General features: G+C 50.2%; 1 protein-coding gene across 1 annotated transcript; it reads left to right on the forward strand.

Moving 5' to 3' along the window:
- Positions 1-1,566: 1,566 nt before the first annotated feature.
- On the forward strand, positions 1,567-16,584 carry Etv4 (ETS variant transcription factor 4). The gene is made up of 11 exons (XM_076871591.1): positions 1,567-1,716; positions 1,957-2,004; positions 9,330-9,383; positions 10,859-10,985; positions 11,466-11,633; positions 11,854-12,119; positions 13,972-14,046; positions 14,188-14,256; positions 14,475-14,647; positions 15,257-15,358; positions 15,608-16,584. Exons 1-11 carry the CDS (start codon positions 1,659-1,661, stop codon positions 15,830-15,832), a joined length of 1,365 nt encoding a protein of 454 aa, XP_076727706.1. The 5' UTR covers positions 1,567-1,658; the 3' UTR covers positions 15,833-16,584.

Consider the following 16,584-nt stretch of genomic DNA (forward strand, 5'->3'; position numbering starts at 1 on the left):
TAAATCATAGTCTCACAGGGCTTCAATGGAGGGTGGGAGCGTTGAGGCTGTAAACACTTGCGGTACTGACTGACCTCAGTACCTCTCTGAGCTTTCAATATATGTGAAATGGAACCAATAAATTCACTACAACAGCTTATGTTAACAAAATGAACACGTGGAAGCAAAGTACTTCATAAATGCTAGTTATTATTGTTCCTTCGGGCACACAAGGCGCTCGCCTCCCCCACAGGGTACATACACCGACGGGTTCACAATCTCACGTATACGCAGATGCATAGAGACGCCAGCGGGAGAAGCTCCCTGCGCCTCAAACCCCAGCTCAACGCAGAGCCCCATAGAGAAGCTACTGGATCTTGGGCTTCCCTCCTTTCTCTCAGTTCTTTATGAATGAACTCCGGCCGAGAGGAGTTTTTTTTTTTTTTTTTTTTTTTTTTTATGAATGGGAGCCCAGGACGTGAATGAAACCGGGAGCCAGCCCCTGTATTCTGATTGGTTACCACTGCTGGGAAACTCCGCCCCCCTGCTCCGCTGGGCGAGTCTCGGGATTGGCGGGTGTGCCTGACCCTAGGGTTTCATTCACAAAAGTCAATGAAACAAAGGGAACGGGTTGGGGGGGAGAGAACCAGGGCCGAGGCAAAGGAAATGCACCAATCAGCTGCTCCCCCGGGCTCACAACTGTCTGCGGCGCCCGGAAAACAAGCCGGTGCGCAGGGGACCTGGGGCAGGGGCCGCCTCGCTCCGGCCTAGCCCCGCGGCCCTCGGTGTGGTCCCTGGCTCCAGCACCGACGCCCCGGCCTCAGGTGAGGCTGCAGGAGAGGGAGGATGGAAGGGAGTGTGTCTGTGATTCCCCTCTTGGCCTCCAACACACCGCGCTCATCTCACCGCCCGCCTCCGCAGATTCCAGGGACGCTGGGTGGGAGGCGCTGGGATTCGGGGTTGGAGGGGGCGCCGGAGTTGTGGGTGTACGAATGGTGTGCGCTTTGCTTGCTCCGTAGCGCGCCCGCGCGCGCCCGCGTACACACACACACACACACACACACACACACAGTCTTATGTAACCGAGTTCAGGCAGAGCAGGGCTGCAGAAAGCAGAAACAGATCCCGGCTCCCGGGAGCAGGTGGGACCTCCTTTGGCGGGAGGGGAGTGGTGACTGCTCACGGCCCAGCAGCCAGAAACCTCCACTTCGTCCCTGTGAGTCGGAGAAGTTTCACCATTGGACCCTGAGCCTCGGGAATGTCCCTTCCCCGTCACCCTGACCCCCTCTCACTGTAGCTCTCCCAGGACCTTGTGCGAATACAGCCTCCTCCCTCCCTCCCCAGGTCTCTTCCCCTGCGCGGGGCCCCGGCCGTGTGGCCGGAGGGAGCGGCCGGATGGAGCGGAGGATGAAAGGCGGATACTTGGACCAGCAAGTGCCCTACACCTTCTGCAGCGTGAGCGCCGCGCCGGCCTCCACGCCCGCCCCCTCCCTGCACCCCGCCCCTGCTAGCCCCACAGCCTCCTCCGGGCGGTCCCAGCGGGGTCCTGGGTGGCCCGGTCCCTGAGTCACCCTGGGACCCCAACCCCGCCACCGGGGTAGGCGCCTCAGGGTGACTTGGGAGTACTCTCCCCCTTCTCGCAGAAATCGCCCGGAAATGGGAGCTTGCGCGAAGCGCTGATGATCCCGCAGGGGAAGCTCATGGACCCGGGCTCCCTGCCGCCTCCCGACTCTGAAGGTAAAGAGCTTGAGAGATAAACCGCGACCCTTTCCCCACTCCCCACACCCACACACCGAGGACTGATCCTGGAAATACCCCGCACCCCATTTTCCAAAAAGACTCTCCCTCTAAGGGACTCTGTTCATTTTTCTCGGCCCTTACCCCCAAGGTGGAGCGGGGACACTGCGGTTACTAAGGGGCTCCTTTTCTCTCACCATTCCCTCCACCTCACCACCAATTTCATTATTCATCCTTCAGATCTCTTCCAGGATCTAAGTCACTTCCAGGAGACATGGCTTGCTGAAGGTGAGTAGTTTCTTGGCCTTTTCTATTATTTGGGGGGCAGATGGCGGGGTGGGGGTGCTAGCAGTCCCATCTAACCTATTTCCTCTGTCTCCTGTCCTTATTCAAGGAGTTCTCCAAGACCCCTTCCCCAAGTCCCTGGTCACTCCGCTCTCCCCAGAGCCCGGTGTGGACACTTATATTGATATTTATTTTCTCTGCCCTAAGCCAGGCTTGTGTAACTAGGACCAGGGATGAATCAGACCATTGTGTGGGGTATTTGCTTATTTGAATGGAACTTGGCTCCAGGCCCATTTTCCTGGTTGAAATTTTCATTTGCAAAGTTTGTTTGGCAGGAACCACCAGGCCTAGGTGCATGTTGGGGTGTTGGAGGGGGTCAGCGAGGGACAGTAGGATGAGAAGAAGCAATTAATTTGTTACCTATCTTTGGGAGTTGCCAAAACATTGATCCTTATCCCTTTGGTTTCTCTTCCAAACTCCTAGGGCCAATTTACTGTCTAAGCCAAAAAAAAAAAAAAAAAAAGTTTCAATAATTCTTTTCCCTGCACTTTGGCAAAGAGGATCTGAGGCTGACTCCCCAAATAGCCTTGATTGTATTTTTAGTGACAAGGGTCTTTGCCTCCTGGATGTCTCCACCCCCAGGCAAATTCCCCCACTTCCTGTATGATGGGGGGTTAGTTACAAGCTGGCCAGGATGGGGTCAGTGGCCGGGCCTCCTCTGGGTGGGGTAGTGTGTTCTGGTTGGATTCTTTGGTGTGTTTTGGTGGGGCCTGAGGGTGTCGCTGGTGGGGTTGCAGGTGGGAGATGTCATGGTGGTTTAGAAAGTCTGAGAAGGGTTAACACTCCCATCTTGGTTAACACTCCCTTTATTTTAACACTCAGAAAACCAAGACATCAAAAACACTGGAATTTTTTAGGTTTTTTTTTTTTTTTTTCCCCCTCTTCCTTAGGATCTCCACATTTCTCTACCCACCCTGGGTATACTTCTTTGGAAATTGTTTGAACTTAAACCCAATTCCCCCAGAATCCTCCAAAGAAGGTTGGGGTAGAAAGAAAAGACCTCCGGCTCTATCTGTAGAGGGGAGACTAGGTCTGTCTTGGCGATTATGTTATCTCAAAAATATATATGTTGCCGGAATGACTATTTAGCATAGACCATGTCCTCAAGACATTCTGTGGGATTAAGGCTCACTGGATGCATGGGTGCTGAAGGAATCTGGGTTCTGGGGTCTTGTGTGCATCTTCTCCGACTTTGCATCTCCTGTGTGGCCAGCTCCCAGTTATAGGCAGAGCTTTGCCAGGGTTGGCTCCCCCCCTCCAGGTTCCGGAGCTGGGCTGGAGCTAAAGAACGCGGAGGTGTCAGTTTCCACGGACTCTCAAACACTTCCTTTCCCAGAGCCTGATTTCAGTCTGGCTTCCCATGCTCCTTCCCTTGTCTGTCAGCTGAGGGTCCTGACAGTGGGCAGCTCCAGGACTGTGAGCTAGGGGTGGACTCGGAGGTTGGCATTTTGGCAGCAGTTGGTCCATTTGTGCCTGGATTTGGGATGGAAGGGGGAGGAAAAATGTTCTCATCGCTCAACCTTGGAAGCCCCACCCCTTTGTGGTAGGTCTAGAGATGGTGCGTGTATCTGTCTGCATGTGTCAATATGACAGTGTGCATGTGTGTTTGTGTGTGCACTCGAGTGCTTGTGTGTGTGTGTGTGTGTGTGTGTGTGTGTGTTACATGCTGCTGCCTTAGCAGTCCCTGTACATTTAAATCCAGTGGGTGTGGAGGTGGGGGTGGGGAATGCAAGGCGGAGGGGGAGCTGGGATCTCCTTGGTTCCCTCTCCTTCCTTCTGAGGGAGCAGCTCAGGTTCCCAGCTGGCGATGGATGGCCAGGCCTGAGGGGGGGATGCTGAGGCCACTTGCTTCTTCTCATTCTCTCTGCGGAGACAGATGCAGCTGCCGGGGCCCTGTCCCCCTGCACCATCCCAGCACCACCCCAGCCTCCTCTCCTGCCTCTTCCCACCAGGTCAGTGTCCCCTGCAGCCCAGGGGGAACTTTGGGGTGGCAGGGAGGGACTAGTTCCTTTGGAAACTTGCCAGTGGTGGGGTACATCAGGAGAAATGGGTGCCAGAGCCCAACAACCCCCATCCCTCAGCTTGGTTTCTTCCTAGAGACTCAATTTGGAGAGAAGCAGCAGATCCTTGTAGTGTGGGTGGGGCTGTGGTGAACTGGGTGATGACCAGGTTGACCTGAGCAGGTATAGAAAGATATTGATGGGGTTGCCAGTTCTACATCTGATATCCGGACATTGGGGATGAGAATTGGTGAGACTCTTTAGAGGCAGCTTAGATATCTTGGGGTTGGGATTTTCTTAGACAGAAGGGGATGAAGTGAGGCTAGGAAGATGTGTCTGATTTCTGGAGAAATCTATTGAGATGCTGGAGAAAGGATCAGGCTGTCACAGGGAAATCCAGGCTTAGGCAGGCTGAGCCCAAGATGCATTTGGTTATGGTGAAAGATGTGCTTGTTCTAGTCCTGGGTTCCTTTCTGGCTTGTCAGGAATCTTTAGGAACCCTTGGGAACAATGACTTTGTGGTGTATTTGGTAGCATGACACATTGACTCTGAGCCACGTATATCCTTTGTATGAGGCTGGGGTCTGTGAATTCCCAGAAGCCTTGGGATAGGTTCCAGGGGTCCTTCATTCCTCTGATAATGCGTGTAAAATTTTCAGGCGTGCACCATATACAACGGTATATGGATTTTTCTAGGAAGAAAACAATCTCTAGCTTTTAATCAGATTCTAAAGGGATGGGTCTGCGCTCGCTTTTCACAAAAATCATTACTCCTGACCCCTCTTCCAAGGGCTCCCATCCCCTTGCCCTTTGGCTTCTTCCCACCTCATCTGTAAGTCCCAAAAGAGACCCCATGTGTGAAGGGTGTACGTGGAGGACGTGTTTCACCCCTGGGTTGCCATGTTGCTGCAAGAGCAAAGTACAGCAATTGGGGTGTGTGCGTCCCCTAATGTGCAAGTCTATGGGCCTGCATGCAGGCGCCTCAGCATGTCTGTGGGGAGAGATAAGGTTAACCCCCTCCTCAGTCTTCCCTAGCTCAATGCCTCCTTCACCATCTTTTTTCCTCCTCCCCTTCCAGAACTCTTCTGGAGACAAATGTCCCCTCCACAGATAGAGAACTGGTTCCTTCCAGTATTAAGGCTGCCAGGGTGGGAGCAGGGTAAGGGTGAGAGCTGAAGCCAGTGGCGACACAATGGAGCAGAAGCTCCAGAGAATGCATGTCTAGCCCTTTCACCCTAAGACTATCTCCTGGGAAGGTGACGGGCATCCATGTGTAGATAGATGGGTAATGTCTATGGTGGGCTTCACTGCTTAGCTATTTTAACTTCCTAATTTTTTGGGAGACCCTCAAGTCCTTCTTTTACTGACTCCTTGTTGGAAGGACAGCCCCTAAAAATCTCTTTCTCTGTCTTTCTCTATCTGGGCATTTTGCAGGTTTGACCCCTTTCCTTCCCCCTTCTTAATCATCTGCCATGACCCCAGGCAGATCATCCCCACCTTACTGCCAAGATGGAACTGGGGCAGACCCTGGCACACTGGCTCAATAGTCAGAATTCAGCCAAGTCAACAAGTAAATAGAGTGGTGTTTAAAAAAGAAAGAAAGAAAAATAGAGTGGTATTCACTCAGGACCAAACCTGGTAATTAAAAATTATCCTGCTCTCCAGGAACGCAGGGCTCTGCTGCTGTTCCTATTTCTATCCTTGTTGATGGTGTCTGGGTGACTGAGGGTTCTGATCTACTCTTTTGGGAGAAGGCCAGTGCCTGGGAGGAGGGGCTAATCAGGGACTGGGTTCACTCCTGGCTCTGGGGAGAGAATGGCCACACCTCTTGTGGGGTGGGAGCTGTATGCTGGGGGAAGCCTCCTCTGGGGGGTTCTGGTTCAGCTTTCGGGCTTGAGGCAAGATGACCTCCAGGGCTCTGTGCTCTCTAGCTCAGTGACGTCATCAGGAGATGCCCCTAGCCTATTACCTCAGTGGAAACTGACCGCTAATGAGGCCCCATGAGGGGCCTAGACTACGTCAGCCACCCCAAAGTTCTGTACTTCCCTTGCCCTTGGGACTAAGTAGCAAAGAGGGAATGTTGCTCCCCCTGCTCCCCCTTCCTGACACCTTTGGGGTATAGCCTATGAAGGGACAAGGGGTGAACTTGTACCTTGAGCAGCTGAGCAGTTCTGCAACCTTTCCTTTATTCCTGGGCTTCCCAAATGAGTTTATCCTTAAGTGTCACTAGGGTCAGTTGTTAAAAATCCAGGTTCCTGGCTGGGGATATGGCTCAGTGGTAGAGTGCTTAGCATGCCCAAGGCCCTGGATTCAATCCCTAGCACCACCACACACACAATGCACGTGCCTGGGCTACCTTGTCCCACAGAAAGACTTTCCAGGGGAAAGGACTAGGAATCAGTGTATGGTAATAAAGCCCAAGAGATTCTTGAATCAGGCCAGTTGGGGAATGGCTGGCCACCTTTGTGCTATAATTGGGCTCCTGAAAAGATGTGTGTGAGCTGCATGTTTACGCCAAGGTATTTCATGAACTTCTGATTTATCTGATCACTTTAGGATTGTATTATATTGACTACCACAAATTCTTCTTTAATTGATGTGACTCCTGATTCTTAAACTTCCTCACTACCATCTCTGTCAAGAAATCAACTATCTATAAAACTATATTTAAAAGCATTTGACCCCTCTGATACTTAAAGCAAAGTTGTGAAAGATCCTTTTGCCAAACAGCTTACCATAGTCCTTTATAAATGTAAAAGACCTTGTAAAATATGCTTTTGGGGACTGGCTCTGCCTCTTGTGTCACTTGATGTGGGGAGAGGGGGAACCTCAGGGTGAGGGAAGGGCTGGCTTAGTTAGATATCTTCCCTTTTTTTCCCCCCAATATTTATTTTTTAGTTTTAGATGGACACAATACCTTTATTTTATCTTTATGTGGTGCTGAGGATTGAACCCAGTACCTCATGCATGGTGGATGAACACTCCACCACCACTGAGCCACAACCCTGCCCTTTCCTTCTTGTTCCTAGGCCCCAAATGCTGGCTTGTGTGAGCCTGAGGAAAGGGGTCAGAGAATAAGGCTTTTAGGTATCTGCTCTGAGCCAGACCCTTCTCTGGGTGCTGGAGAATCAGATGAACAAGACAGATGAAGCCCTTGCCCTTGTGGAGTTTAACTTTCTGGTGGAGGAGATGGACAATAAATATGAACATTCATTAAGAAGATAAGTTTAGGGCCACAGATGTTGGAGAGAAAATCAAACAGATGTGAGCCAGGTGCAGTGGCACACACCTGTAATCAGGAAGCTGAGGCAGGAGGGATCACAAGTTCAAAGCCAGCCTCAGTAACTTAGCAAGGTCCTAAGCAACTTAGTGAGACCCTGTCTCTAAATAAATTTTTATAAAGGGGCTGGGTATGTAGCTCAGTGGTTAAGCATCCTTGGGTTCAGTTCCCAGTTTAAAAAAAAAAAAAAAAGTGATAGAAAGCCAGGAGGGATCACTTTGATTTGAGTGGTCAGACAGGCCTCTGAAGAGGTGTCAAAGTGAGTTGAGACCTTGATAGCCAGAAAATAAAAGCAGGCAAGGATCTGGGGAGGAGGGGCTGAGTTTAATAGGGTTGAAGGCTAAAGAGGAGACCAGAATGCTAAAGAGTAACAGGCAGGACCATGCTGGGCCTGGGAAGCCAAGAATAAGAGTTTGGATTTCATACTTTAAGCAAGAGAGAAAAATAATTAGATTTTTTTTTCTTTTGTAAAAAGATCACTCTGGGGGCTGGGTTTGTGGCTCAGTGGTAGAGCACTTGCCTAGCATGTGTGAGACACTATGTTCAATTCTCAGCACTGCATAAAAATAAATAAATAAAGATCCATCAACAACTAATAAAAATATTAAAAAAAAAAAAAAAAGATCACTCTGACAGCTGTGTAGAGAACATCAGGCTGTAGGAGGTGAGAGTGGGAGCAGAGAATTCCCAGAAGAGGGTGTGACTTGAAATCCAAGTCAGAAACTGGAACCTTGACCTAGGGGACACTGAAGAGATGGGGGTGTGTTTGTACAGGTTGGGGATGTGGAGGTAGCCATCTCTAGCTATCTCCTTGTGCTTCTCACCAGCCATTCTGAACTCTGAGTTGTTTTATCCATCAGTTTCCACATTGTCCAATTTGAGAGTAGTCTCCAGGGCATGAGAGTCCAGTCTCTTTGGGCTACAGGTTCCGTTGTTGCTTCACCTTAGATCCAGTCACTTCCTGGACTATCAGAAAGTTCTTCTTGGTGTCTACCCTTCTTCCTCTTCCTGCTGTAATCCTTTTTTTTTTTTTTTTTTTTCCCCTTAAGAGAGAGCAAAAGTGGGCCAAAACACTGGGGTCCAGGGAGGTACTCCACTGTACATCCATCTGAGAAGCCCACTCCTGAAAAGGCCAGGATAAGAACTACAATTTAGAGTCCGGATGCGCCAGGATGAGCTGCTGTTCTATTTTTGTTTTCCTGACTATTTTCAAACCCAGCTCCACCCACCTGGCACTGTAGGAGTGCTTCTTAGACCTCCAGGCTTGGGAACCCTGCTCTCTCCAGTCTCCTCCTCTCCCATCCTCTGTCCTCTTTTCGCCTTTCTTGAACCTTCCTCTTTCCTCTTAGATCTCCTTTCCTGGGATTTAAAACTCTTGGGCATCTCAAAATCATCTGGAACATTGTTTAAAATGCAGATTCCTGGGGGCTGGGACTATAGCTCAGTGGCAGAGCACTTGCCTAGCATTCGTGAGGTACTGGGTTCAATCCTCAACACCACATTAAAAAAAATAAACATATAAAATAAAGGCATTGTATCTATCTACAAGTATTAAAAAAAAATTTAAAAATGCAGATTCCTGGACCTTCCCATATTCTGAATCTCCCCATTTGATTCCAGATCCATAGGATCCCACTCCTTGTAACCCCTGCCCATCCCAGGTGGGACTCTGCTGTGGGCTCAGAGGGAGCTGGGTAATCTCTGAAGGGCAGGCCTGTCTGCACTTAAGAAAAGTGAAGGGAATAAAGACAAAGCATCAAGGAAAAGATTGGAATCTGCTCAGACTGGTTCTGGGAACCTGCAGTCTTTTCTCCAGGGTCTTATTGGAGCCTAGGGGTGGAGGTGGAGTTGCCTGCAGTTTAAGGCAGGCTGTTGTTCCCTCCAGAGCTGGTACTGATCTGCAGGGTTGCAATAATGGTTCTGCCAGGGGCTGCCACTTAGGGTTCCAATGTTGGACTCAACCTCTGACTTCTGACCTCTCTCTGCAGCTCAGGTACCAGACAGTGATGAGCAGTTTGTTCCTGATTTCCATTCAGAAAACTGTGAGTAGAGGGCTTTGGGTGAAGGGAGTTGGGGAAGGGGGGGCTGGAGGGGTTGGGGGGACAGGAAATGAGTCATAGGAATATCACCTGAGACCAGTTTACTTTCTCCTAAAGAAAGGGTGAAGGTCAGGGCTCCCTATTCTTAGGTATGGACTCAAAGACCAAGGAAATAACTGGGAGATAAAGCCCTAGGTCCAAATGTGGGGTTTGTCTCCCCCTAGCCGTGTGACCTTGGAGCAGGATACTTTCTCTCTCTGATCCTGCATTTCCTTGACTAAAGTGAGGGGCTCAGGCCTATTCAGTAGAACCCAGTTCTGTTGTTTTCTAAGGTTTTATACAATTCAGGTGATTTTGCCCTCAGGAGACATTTTGCAATATAGACATTTTTTGTTTGGATGTTACTGGCATCTAGTGAATGCGTAGAGGCCAACAGTGCTTCTAGAAAAAAAAATTCTATGATGCTCAAGTCAGCCACCCACATAAATACATAAATAAATAAATAAATAAAAATAAATAAAATGTCCAGCCTCGATATCAATAATGCCACCATTGAAAAATGATGCTTTGCCCGGTGCAGTGGCACATGCCTGTAATCCCAGTAACTCAGGAGGCAGGAGGATCACAAGTTCAAGGCCAGCCTCAGCAAATTAGCAAGGCTCTAAGCAAGTTAGTGAGATCCTGTCTCAAAATAAAAAATGAAAAGGGCTGGGGATGTGGCTCAGTGGTTAAGCACTGCTGGGTAGTTCAATCACCAGTACAAAGAAAAATAACAACAACAAACAAACAACAACAAAAAAAAAAAAACAGAAAAATGCTCCTTTAATGTCAGATACTTTGCTTCCAACTATCTTCACCAATGAAATGATATAGGGAGCAAAGAATGAAAAACAAGTAATAGAACCATTGATGACAGGGCCTTTGACTGGAGTGCAGTAAGCCAGGATGTCATGTACACTGGCAGCCAGGCCTGGTAGCTGGACTTAGGGAACCCAGTAAGGGCCATAGGAAAGGACACTGCTCTTCACAAATAATTAGGAGCATGTGTATGCTTTTCAGCTGACATTCAAGCGGGCTAATATCCAACCTTAACTAGAAAGATTCTTTATAGCACCAAATAAGAAAACATGTCCCTCCCTTGGAACTTTCAGGAAAACCAAAGGCCCTAGGTCTGAGGTGCTCCTTCCTACAAAGGGTTTTCTGGGATGAGAGCTTGCATTTATTATGTTGACATTTTATAAAACAGTTTCTTTGGTTAATACTGGTCATTAGGCTAATGTCTAAAACTAGATATAATGAAAACAGCCAAAATGTTCAAGTGTCTTAACTACAGATCTTAGAAAATTGAGACCCAGAGAGGAGAGGAAGATGTACCAGTGACTTAGCTAGTCCTCAGAGAATAGAAGGTGTTAGAAACCCTGTCTGCCTCTTGTGTGACATACTCTGCCCTTGTTCTGCCCTCATCCCTACCTGTGCAGTAGCTTTCCATAGCCCCACCACCAGGATCAAGAAGGAGCCCCAGAGTCCCTGCACAGATCCGGCCCTGTCCTGTAGCAGAAAGCCGCCACTTCCCTACCACCATGGCGAGCAGTGCCTTTATTCCAGGTGGGTCCCATCATGGGCACGGTGAAGGGTAGTCAAGGTGTCAGAAGGAGGGAGGAACTCTGACTTGGGGTGGAGGGCTTCAGGGAAACCACCCCCCATGAACAGAGAGGCAGCAGTGGATGCAAGTGACAACAGAGGGGATTTCTTAGCTCCTGTAAGGAGCAGCCCAGATAAGGACTTCCTCTAAGTAGGCAGGATGGACAATGCAAAGGATAGCTTCAGGGACATGTGTTAAGGCCAGCGAAGACTGCTTTCACTCAGAGGCCTACTGTGACAAAAACACATTTGCTCTGGACTGGGGAGAGGTGTTCTTAAGATTAGGCCTGTTTCAGAATTGAGAAGAGAAAGAATTCACTTAGGGCTGAATCCCAGTCCCTTCTGCCCTTCCTTTCCTTGTAATCCCTGTTATTTCACTTCCCTGTGAAGGATTCAAAGATGCTCACCCAGCTTCTCTTCCTTCTCATCCTGGTCTCCCCTTAGCTCCAGTGCCTATGACCCCCCCAGACAAGTCACCATCAAGTCCCCCACTCCTGGTGCCCCTGGACAATCGCCCCTGCAGCCCTTTCCCAGGGCAGAACAACGGAGTTTCCTGAGATCCTCTGGCACCTCCCAGCCCCACCCTGGCCATGGGTACCTCGGGGAGCATAGGTAAAGAGACAGATCCACTACACCTGGGGGCCCAGGCCTCACCAGTCTGTCCTCAATCCCTGAGCTCTCCATAGAGTCCTGGCATGGGGGGAGAGAGGGAAGAAGGGATACTGAAGCAGGCCCTACTCCAGAGCTCACTGGTCAGGCCTGGGAGTGACAAGCTGGAGGAGGGATTAACATAAGATTCTCTTCTCTTTCTTCTCCATCCAACTACATCCAGCTCCGTCTTCCAGCAGCCCCTGGATGTGTGCCACTCCTTCACATCTTCTCAGGGAGGGGGCCGGGAACCCCTCCCAGCCCCCTACCAACACCAGCTATCGGAGCCCTGCCCACCCTACCCCCAACAGAGCTTCAAGCAGGAATACCATGACCCTCTATATGAACAGGCGGGCCAGGCCATAGGCCAGGGTGGGGTCAGTGGGCACAGGTACCCAGGGGCGGGGGTGGTGATCAAACAGGAGCGGACAGACTTCACCTACGACTCAGGTAAGAGACTCTCCTGGGGAGGGGCTCAGAGGAGTTTTTCTGGGATTGCCAGGTGGGGTGGCATGTGCTCAATGAGTAGTTCAGTTAAGCCCAAGTGTCTCCACAAGGTTTTTCTATTAACCAGCTCATAAGTTCAACCCACTGATTCACTTCCCTCCCCCCCTCCCCCCCTCTCCAAAGAATTCTTTTTTTTTTCTTTTTTCTTTTTTGTGGTGCTGGGGATTGAACCCAGGGCCTTGCGCATGAGAGGCAAACACTCTACCAACTGAGCTATAGCCCCAGCCCAAGAATTGTCATTTTCCAGTCAGCAAACATTCAAATAAAAAGATAAGGGGTATACAGATCTTTGTCCTCAGGTAGCTTATAACAATAGGAGAGTTAAGGTATTTATTTCTATTTGGGTTTTAGTAATCTACTTAAAAAGTAAAATACTGTACCTGGAACATGAGTGTACAGAGTTGAGGATACAAAGTTGAATAGAATATGTCACCACTGGTCCCTGTCTCCAGCAGAAGTTTAAAAATACAAAGTGATCTGAATAAGAGAAACATGAACTAGAAACTAGTTAGGCTCTTAGTTTCCCATAGGAATGCAGGGCTAATATATGGTTTCCACATCCCACCCCAATCCCCAAAAGCTGGGTACCTGAAATAGGGACTGCTTTAAATTCTAGTTCCACCTGGCTGTTGACAGGAGTGAGATGTACTCAGCTATGTTCATAAATAGCTATAGTTCAAAGCCTCAACCACAGAGGGAAGACCATTCTCAAGAAGGGCACAGAAAACTGGCCCTCCTGATTTCTGTACTAAATTGAAGTTTATCAGCAATTTTGCATTAGAAAAAGAAGTCCAGAGATTAGGGTAGGCGCAGAGCTGGCTAAGAACTTTAGAACTTCCCTTTTCCTGGTACCCAGTCTTTCAGGGGCAGGGAGGTGAACCACAAACCCTGCAGCTGCCCGACTGAGAACCGGATGGGTGCTCTCGTCCTCAAACCCAGGGCACAGCCAGGCCTGGCTGTGAGGTAGTGGGAGGAGGAGGAGGGAGATGCTCTTGCGGCTGACCTTCAAAGGCTGTAGACCGGAGGGATCTTGTTACACGCCCTTGAACTCCCGCCCCTCCCCCGTCAGCTTCCCTGAATGGAGTCAGGAATTCCATTCACAAAATGGAGGCTTGAATGAAGCCGCCCTCCCGCCTCCTCCCGGAGGTGTCGGGTTTCAGCCTCTCATTCATAGGTGGGAGTGGAGGGGGAGGGCGGGAAGGGGTTGGGACTGGAAAGGGTGGCTTTACACCGCGGGTTCCCGAGGTGGGGTGGGGAGGTTTCAATGCTAAGGAATGGAATTCAGTGCAAAGAGCTGTTAGACCTGAAATAGCAACCCAGTGCCCACCGCTGCTTCCCCAGATGCACGCACACTCTGGCTCTCACGCACACGCACAGGCACAGGGCTGAGAACCTGACCTGTTGACCGGACGTCTGCTGGTTCCGAGGGAATCTTTAGCGTGGACACCGAACCCTTTCTCCCCCGGAGGTTCATCTCTCGCTCCCCTCCTCCCCCTGAACTCACAGGAAACAGCTGCTCCCTGGAATCTTGGGCCTTGTGGAACAGCTTGCCCAGCCCCAGCTGCTGCCATCTATGCCCTCTGCCCCAGCCCTCAAGCTGAGGGGCTCAAGCCTCGTGCTCCCTCTGGGTGAACTTCCCCTGGGATTTGGTGGTGGGCAGGCAACTGGGAAAGGAACAGTCACCGGAAAGCAGGCTGGCAGGAAGAACTTGAAAGTGTGTAGGACTTCCTCCTCCCCTCTCCCACCAGCCGCATCCCAGACACCTGTAACATCACCCTTTCTCCACCCCTCACAGATGTCCCTGGGTGTGCATCAATGTACCTCCACACAGAGGGTTTCTCTGCGGCCTCCCCAGGTGATGGGGCCATGGGTAAGGCAGCCCCTCCTTCCCCTGTCAAGCTCTCAAGTTGGGGGAGGGGGCTTTGTTGGGGGGAAGGTCTCCTTAGCCAGGAGTCCCTGTGGATTATCAGTAAACTCTTAGATCTCAGCAACTCCAAACTTCCTCCACAAGGCTATGGCTATGAGAAACCTCTGCGACCATTCCCAGATGATGTCTGCGTTGTCCCTGAGAAATATGAAGGTCAGAGTGATTTCTTGGGAGGGTCAGGGTCTTATCTACATCCCCTACTGGCTGTGTCCCTGAAGAAATCACATTACATTTCATCGATGCAAGTTGGGGGACAAATGGGAAAGGGTCTGGAGAGGCCCCTTGAGGAGACACCCTGGGAGAAGGGAGGAAGTTGGCTGGGGCACCATTAGACACAAAGCCCCCATACCTCCTATTTCTGCATTCTCCAGGAGACATCAAGCAGGAAGGAGTTGGGGCATTCCGAGAGGGGCCACCCTACCAGCGCCGGGGTGCCTTGCAGCTATGGCAGTTTCTGGTGGCCCTACTGGATGACCCAACGAATGCCCATTTCATTGCCTGGACAGGCCGGGGGATGGAGTTCAAACTAATTGAACCTGAGGAGGTGGGTGTATCAGAGTGTCTCCATCCCTCCTTGCCAATGTCTTTGGAGCCTGGAGATAAGAGAATAGTGGCATGTGCCTTCACTATTACCCTCGTTCTACATAACCTGAGTTCTTGCCAAGCCTGAGTTTGTGAGCTGGTACTAGTTGTATGCCTGGCTTAACATTTGGCACCAAGAATATCAAGTTTTGCCTGGCACAATAGCACACACCTGTAATTCCATCAACTCAGGAGGTTGAGGCAGGAGAAATCACAAGTCTGGGGCCAGCCTGGGCAAATTAACAAGATCTTGTTTCAAAAAATAAAAGAAGTCAGGAGTAGGGTTGGGGCTGTGGCTCAGCAGTAGCACACTTGCCTGGCATGTGTGAGGCACTGGGTTCGATTCTCAGCACCACATATATAAATAAATAAAATAAAGGTCTATCAACAACCAAAATTATATTAAAAAAAAAAAGTCAGGAGTATATCTTGGAGGTAGATTGACTCTGGATTCAACTCCTAGTACCACACACACAAAAAGAAAATTATCTCAAGTGCTCTGACACCCCACATCCCCACTTTTTCTCTGAGATATCATCTCCACCCTAAAACTTGTCTCTTTTGTCCTCAGGTTGCCAGGCTCTGGGGCATCCAGAAGAACCGGCCAGCCATGAATTACGACAAGCTGAGCCGCTCACTGCGATACTATTATGAGAAAGGCATCATGCAGAAGGTGGGGAAGAGGGCAGAGTCCAAAGACAAGGGGTAGGGGCAGTGACTGTGGGGAGGTGAAAGCAAAGGGACAAGGAGAGCATTTTTCAGCAAGTATGTAAGAGGAGAAAGTGAACTTCTGAAGGGAATCTGCACGGGAGGGAAAGGTTCCCACACTTCTACCTGGACATGAAGAAGGGCTCTGTCCCCCAGTCCTATCTTGAGATGGGGTATACCTCAACTGACTGACCTAGCTCCTCTCTCCCCTTAGGTGGCTGGTGAGCGATATGTATACAAATTTGTGTGTGAGCCTGAGGCCCTATTTTCTCTGGCCTTCCCGGACAATCAGCGTCCAGCTCTGAAAGCTGAATTTGACCGGCCAATCAGTGAAGAGGACACAGTCCCTTTGTCCCACTTGGATGAGAGCCCTGCCTACCTCCCAGAGCTGACTGGCCCTGCCCAGCCCTTTGGCCCCAAGGGTGGCTACTCTTACTAACTACCAACAACTTCTCCCTCCATCAGGGGTGGGTGCTGCCCTGTGTACATATCAATGAATTTGGTGAAGGCCTCATTCTAAAACCCACAGATGTCTCGGGGCAGACCCCTGCTATCCCATCAGTTGCCCTGGCCCATAGAGTTGCTCACCAGAGTCTTTGGGAAGCAAAAGAAGAAAAAGGGCAAATCTAAAGGTGGAATCTCAGAAGCTCCCCGCTGGGAGGGGGTCATATCCATCCTCAGGAGTTCAGGTTAGCCTCTTCCTAAGTCCTACTTGGAGGCCTAAACCCCGTTTCCCTTCCCTACCAGAGAACAAGTGATTGTTCTGTTTCAGGGGACAGAGAAGGAACTTCCCAACTTTATCCTGACAGGCTAGCCAGGAAGTTCACTTGAGCTCCCCAGTTCTTACATTGTGGGGAGACAGAAGCCTAGACTCTACACTGCCCTAAGCTGTGGCCCTGGAGAACTTGGGATGCCCGTTCTTGGTGCTCTCCTCCCGTAGGCAGGAACCTGGGATGGGGATACTGGACAGAGGCAGGGAGGGATGGGTTCCAAGGGGCTCTTTGCCTCTCCTCTGCCTTTTCCTAGGCCCACCCAGGCTTGGGATTCCACCTCCACCTCATCTGCCAGACCTTAATAAAGGCCCCTACTGTTAGTTCTGCTTGCTCTTTGCTGCTTTGGGCATGGACCTGGAAGAGAAAGATCTGGACTTGGAGCAGATAACTGAAGTTTAGGGCCTGTCCCTAACACTTA

This window comes from Callospermophilus lateralis, chromosome 11, assembly GCF_048772815.1.
Source record: "Callospermophilus lateralis isolate mCalLat2 chromosome 11, mCalLat2.hap1, whole genome shotgun sequence".
Lineage (NCBI taxonomy): Eukaryota > Metazoa > Chordata > Mammalia > Rodentia > Sciuridae > Callospermophilus > Callospermophilus lateralis.